The sequence below is a fragment of the Nycticebus coucang genome, chromosome 24 (assembly GCF_027406575.1).
Source record: "Nycticebus coucang isolate mNycCou1 chromosome 24, mNycCou1.pri, whole genome shotgun sequence".
NCBI classification, from domain to species: Eukaryota; Metazoa; Chordata; class Mammalia; order Primates; family Lorisidae; genus Nycticebus; species Nycticebus coucang.
In genome coordinates, this window is record NC_069803.1 from 27,982,294 (window position 1) to 27,988,256 (window position 5,963).

The window sequence follows — 5,963 nt, forward strand, 5'->3', positions numbered from 1 at the left end:
GCCAGAAGTAGAAATGATCCTAACGTCCACCAACTTGACCAATGGCTGAACAGAATGTCGTGTATCCAGACAGCACTCAGTCATCAAGGAGGAGGAAGAGCTGGTAACAACATGGAGAAAGCTTGAGGACACTGTGCCAAGGGAAGAGGCAGGCACGGGAGGCACACACCACGCGGTTCCATCCACACGGAAGTCCAGATCATGACATTTCACAGAAATTTAGAGAGACAAAGACAAGATTAAGGGCTATCTGGGCTGGGGGATGGGACATGAGGCTTCTTTTTGGGGTGAACATGCTCTAAAACAAGACTATAGTGCTGGCTGCAGAACTCTAGAAAGATACTAAAACCCAATGGACTGTACACCGTAACAGGGTGAATTTTATAGTATATAAACTATTTCTCAGTAAAGCTGTTTTGTTTTGTTTTTAGCAGAGACGGGGTCTTATTCTTGCTGAGGCTGGTCTTGAACTCCTGACCTCAAGCGATCCTCCTGTGTCAGCCTCGCAGAATGCTAGGATTATAGGCATGAGCCACTGCACCCAGCCCCAGTAAAGCTGTTTCTTAAAAAGTTTCCGAAAAACAAAGTTTTCCTTCAAGTCTTGCCCTCAAGTTTTCTGACCATGTCTAAGATCAGCCACTCATCGAAGGACTCCAAGGCCTACAATGTAAGATCCCCAACCTGGTGAAGAGCCCGGGTATCTGAGGAACCGAGCATGCCAGGACCATCCTGCGTGTGACCCGAGCAGACCCGTCAGGCAGAGCCACCACACTGTAAATGCAGGCCCTTCTGTGATGTTAAAACATCCATCTAAAATCACTGCCACATTTACTGTAGTTTTCACTATCTTGAGTGTCTGAGAAATTTAGGGAAGCAATAAAAAGGAATCTTACTCTTAAAAAGCTTAGGAAACTCTATCAAGCAAAAACTCCTGATTTTAAAACGTGGCAGCGGGCAGGGAGGCTCGGGGAGGACGAAGGATGTGCCCTGGGCACAGCACAAGTCCTCAGCCCACCCTACCACAGCGGTGCAGCAGCCTGACCAGGACCTGCGGTAGACAAGGGCTCACCTGCAGGTAAGTCCAGCTCCACGCCGACCCACGTCCCCTCCTGGAAGTCGGTGGGCCCGACGTATCTCACGACGCCCACCTTGTTGGTGCCCACGGAGACATACTCCCCCTCTTTGAGCCACTCGGGGACTTCGTCAGCTTCCTCGGAATCTGAGGCAATGTCCGGCCCTCCCAGAGCATGGGCACCAGCAGCCAGTGGGTTCCCCTGGCCCCCTGCGGCAGGGCTGGCATCAGCACCCAGCATGCATGAGAAGGACTGGAGCTCGGCCGTGCGCACCCTGCGCACGCGGAACGGGGAGGCAGGTGCAGGGGGCTCCAAGCCAAGCTGCTGGGTGGCCAGGGGAGCCATGGCCTCTGGCTCTGGCAGGGCTGGCCCAGGGCTTGGGCTGTCCAGCCGGGCAGCAGAGATGTTCTGCGTCTCCAAGGCAGCAGATGGCAGCAGGGTCTCAGCCTGGCCGCTGGGTGTGGTGCCACCAGCTGGAGCCATGGCATCCAGGCCGGGGCCAAGGGCATCAGACAGAGTGGCAGTGGAGACACTGTGGGAGAAGTACCCACTGGAAGCCTCGCTCAGAGGGCTGGGGGGCCCGTCCTGCCCTTCTAGTGTCGGGGTGACCACGGAGACTGGTGTTGGGGAAGGCACTTTAGCTGGCTTGTCGCAGATCCTCACCGCGGGGGCCGCCACCTGCACCAGCACCTCAGGGGATACATCAGTGCCCACACTCTCTGGCTGAGCCTGCAGGGACAGGAAGAGCAGAATGGCTTACAGCAGAGGCTGCTACTTGCTTCCCACAGAGTCCATACCAGGTGCCCTGTGGCTCTGATGACAGGGCCACCATGTCGCAGCAGCCTGGAGTCGGTGTGACCCTGGCTCTGCAAATGCCCAGGGCTGAGGGGCAGACAGTGGCCAGGTGGGGCGTGCCCATGCCAGAGTCCCTGCCTGTCTGCTTTTTCCCTTTTCACTCAGAATAGACTCCAGGGCCCACCACCCAGGGCCAGTGTGGTAGGATGGTGCACACAGCAGGGAGCAGGAAACACTGCTGCCCACGGCAGCCTCCCAGCCTCCTGCACTGAGCCCACAGAACCAGATCCCCTGCCCACCACCCACATCACAAGGAGAGGCCAGAAGAGCTCTTTTCTCCAGCAAAAATCAAAATGATGATCTCATTGGAGGATCTGAACGTGCCTGGGCATAGCCTTTCCTGCCAGGCCCTGAGGACAACCCATGGACCCACGAGCTGGAGGCCTGGCTGGGCACGCCTGCTAGAAGTCGGGTGGAAGGGGAAGGGGGCAGAGGCTCCCGCAGGCCACACCCCTTTCCCTGCCAGGCTGCTCTTCTGGCTGCCATGGGAGCCTCTCCCACATCAGGGCTGACAGGGCCTCCTGACCCTGAGACAGGCCTCTCCCCTCACACCACTCTGAGTCACCCAGACAGAGGACCCATACAAAGCCCACAGCTATGGGGGATGATGACAGCCACCTCCCGTCCAAACTCTACTGTCCCTGAGGTACGTGTGAGGTTTCCTGTGTCTACAACTTGAGCCACGTGAAGAGGTAGCATTGATTCCCTTTTCATCCCTGTTCACAGTGCCGGGAACAGGGACGCTCGGGTGGAGGGGGCCGCTGTTCGCAAGAAGAAATATGTTTTCCAATATTTACAGAAAAATTATTTATATTATAGGAATGGTCATTTTCCATTTGAAATACAGGATTTATTTGAACTGGGAAACAGCTGAGATCTATTAGTCTCTTACAGTCAGCTGGCTTACCTCAGCAGCCTGATAAATCATGCACTTTCCCGTGAACTGTCATTATATGCCTCTTCCCAGAGCCCCGCTTTTCCCCACAAGGCACACTTTCTGTGTATGAAATTAACGGCACCTCTTGAGATTAACAGCCCATTTTGGTGATGGGTCTCTAGGCTGCAAAATTTACTCAATCCAATAGATCAATAACTGTCACCAGCATAAATACTCTAAAAGATTAGGCAATTCTTCACTCATTTTTCTTTTGCAACCTTATACATGTTTTATTTATTCTCTCCTATTTTTTTTTTTTGGCCGGGGCTAGGTTTGAACCTGCCACCTCCGGCATATGGGACCGGCGCCCTACTCCTTGAGCCACAGGCGCCGCCCTATTCTCTCCTATTTTTGTATTATCATCACTGACCGTGCTGGGAAGAATATACAAACAAAACCAAAAGAGCCTAGAATCTGAACAATCACTATGGTCTTAAAACAACTTCCGTTCCCTACTCCCCCTCAGGGAGACCAGTCATTGCCGGTCGGAGGGGTGGCTGCCCAGCGACCCCGCCTCACATTCACACATGAAATCACTGATGTCGGGTAGGCAGAAGGTATGATCAGGTTCATGTCACAACGTGGCCCATGGTAATAGATGTATCCAAACCAGCAGGAGAAAAGACAAGAATTACGGGTCAGACCTGCAACAACCACAGAGAATAGACCAAGATGGCAGGACATGTCGACTGCCCACAGCAGCCTTGGCGGTCACAGCCGTCGGGGCACCGCCTACACCAGCCTGGAGTTGATGTGTGCGTGGAACCGAGGTGCTATGTTTGGATTATATCCTGCGAGGGACATTTCCAGAGACTTCTGCGAAAGCCCACACTTGAGGAAACCTCCATGATGAGCTGCAGCAGCTGATGCCCTTGCCAGCAAGGGCCTGCCCTGTCCGGCTAGCTGAGGACCCTCCGACCTGCCCAGCAGAAAGACAAGCTCCCCTCACAGGGCAGGGGGAACCCAGTCCTGCCGACAGTGAAGTTCACAGACACCAGCCACACACTGGAGTAAACAGGGTCTTTCAGATGGGAGTGAACTCACAGGGGTTCTTTAAATTACTGTGCCTTTGTTGCTGTTGTTTTAATAAAGACAATTTTCCTATGAAGATGTAGCATTTCCTAAGAGAATGAAAGCACAGTGGGAGAAAATAGATTTGCTATTCCTAAGATCAGAAGTGCTGTTGATCTGTGGGAGATCATAAGAGACGATGTTCTCCCCCGCTCAGCATTAGTCTTTTCACGCTGATATCATGAATCAGAACGAAATGTAAAACTGAGAATTAAGCAAACACTTAGGCAAGGGAGACTGTTCTGTTTATAGAAGTCTCTTCCTAGCAGTGGGCTATTAAAGCCACAGACTGTATTAGCAGCCAAGCACCTAAACGTTTAGCAATCATATGATTAACAAGTTGAAAATAGAAAAGTGTAACAAGGAAAGTGGGGAGGGGAAGACAGTGACCCACATCACAGTTAGTTATCAAACGGGAAGGCTCAACTGCAGGTAGGGGCTCCAGTCTCCCAGCGGGGCCACCCCCTGTGTGGGGGGCGGCCACCTGAGGCCCAGCAGACTCACCTCCATCCTGGTGGCCCCAGCGTCCGGGAAGGCAGGCTGCACCATGATACAGGGTACGGGCTGGGAAGACAAGTGCACGGTGAGGGCTCAGCAGTGACAGGCGGGGACAACATGAAGGTTTTCAATGAACAGACTGCACAGCCAGCAGAAACAGCTCTCAGAACTCTCTACAGCTCTCACACTGCCCCGTGGGCACACAAATGCCAGGCTCCGTGCCCTGCAAGGAAGAGGAACCCAGCCAGGGAACGAGCCCCTGCTCAGGTCGGTAATGAGCTTGGGGCTTCCGCACTCTCTGATCTCACACACACACACACACGACATCTCCAAGGCCTGTGCCTGTACAGACAAGCACTGAGACTTTCTATACAGAAGTGACAGTGACAGGATGGACCTGAAAAACTCCAGGCAGGAGGCAGAGCCTCGATCGTGCCTTGATGTCTAAGAAGAACTGGCAGCGCTTGTGTGTGTGGCCCCAGGAGGAGGCAGCCTGGCTGAGCGCAAAGCGGGGCCTAAGACAGGGCAGGGGGGGGTCGCAGGTGGCACGGGGCATCTTGACCCCTGAGCCAGAAAGCAGAGGACAGCCGAAGAGGAGAAAGGCTAACCAGGTGGCAGAACAAACTGCTAGAGAAATATTTAAAGTCCAAGGAAGCAAACCAGTAACGAGATCCCAGCAACAGAGCAGGGTGAGGTGGTAAGAGCCCGAGTTAACGGACACGGGCCGACATCACAGGAAAGGACTCGGCCACTTACACACACATGGTTCAACAAACAGCAAAGAGGGAAGAGCATAAAGTCATGGCAACTGGGACAAGGAGGGGACATGCAGGAGGGGCAGGCATAGGGGGAGGGGGAATCAAAACTCCATTCCGTAGCTGCTAGGAGAGTTTGGTGAGAAACAGTGTGGATGGGCAGGTGTGATCGTCCCTGGGGGAGACCAGGCACCCACCTAGGGCAGTAGGGGCCTGGCCTCCTGAGCTCAGCAGACGGCCCCTTCAGTGAAGCAGGTAGAGTCCCCACACCTCCTGACAGAGGTGGACAGGCTGCTGCCAGTGCTGCCCTCCTCCTGGGAGTTCAAATCCTACCCAGAGGGAGAGGAGCCCCCAGCGACAAGGCTGCGGCCCCCTCAGCAGGCCGCTCGCCTGTGCCCACAGGTGTGAAGCATCCTGGGTCTTGGTCCAGGGCACTGCTATGCCCACGGCTGCCTTGGAGCTGCTTTTGAAAGAAAAGAGCTAGAGGGGTCCGATACTGCTGAAGGTAGGAGCACTGGAAGGGTCTGAGAAAAGGCACCGTTGAGAGGAAACCATGAGAGATTAGCCTCAAAGAGATGGAAGGACCAAGGGAATGAACCACAGGAATGTGCACTTGGCCTTGCAGACACTGGGGGTACCAGAGCGGTCTAGTGCCCGAGGTGTGTTACAGACAGACCACGTGAGCAGCCAGCAGGACAGAGTGGGGCGGATGCCCTGCTGCAGTTCAGCCATGACGGGTCCTGAACCACCAGCCTCTTCTAGTCTCCCCGGCTC

At 54.4% G+C, this 5,963-nt stretch overlaps 1 protein-coding gene across 4 annotated transcripts in view; it reads right to left on the reverse strand.

Annotated features, from left to right (window-relative positions):
• Nucleotides 1-5,963, reverse strand: part of KIF13B (kinesin family member 13B) — a 166,105-nt gene that overhangs the window by 5,801 nt on the left and 154,341 nt on the right. For 3 of the 4 annotated variants that reach the window (XM_053578417.1, XM_053578416.1, XM_053578415.1), the window contains 2 exons: nt 4,441-4,500; nt 1,070-1,802 (listed from right to left, as the gene is read on the reverse strand). In XM_053578417.1, the coding sequence (XP_053434392.1) occupies nt 1,070-1,802; nt 4,441-4,500 (793 nt within the window). The remainder of the gene's footprint in view (nt 1-1,069; nt 1,803-4,440; nt 4,501-5,963) is intronic. The other variant, XM_053578418.1, reaches the window with a different exon arrangement.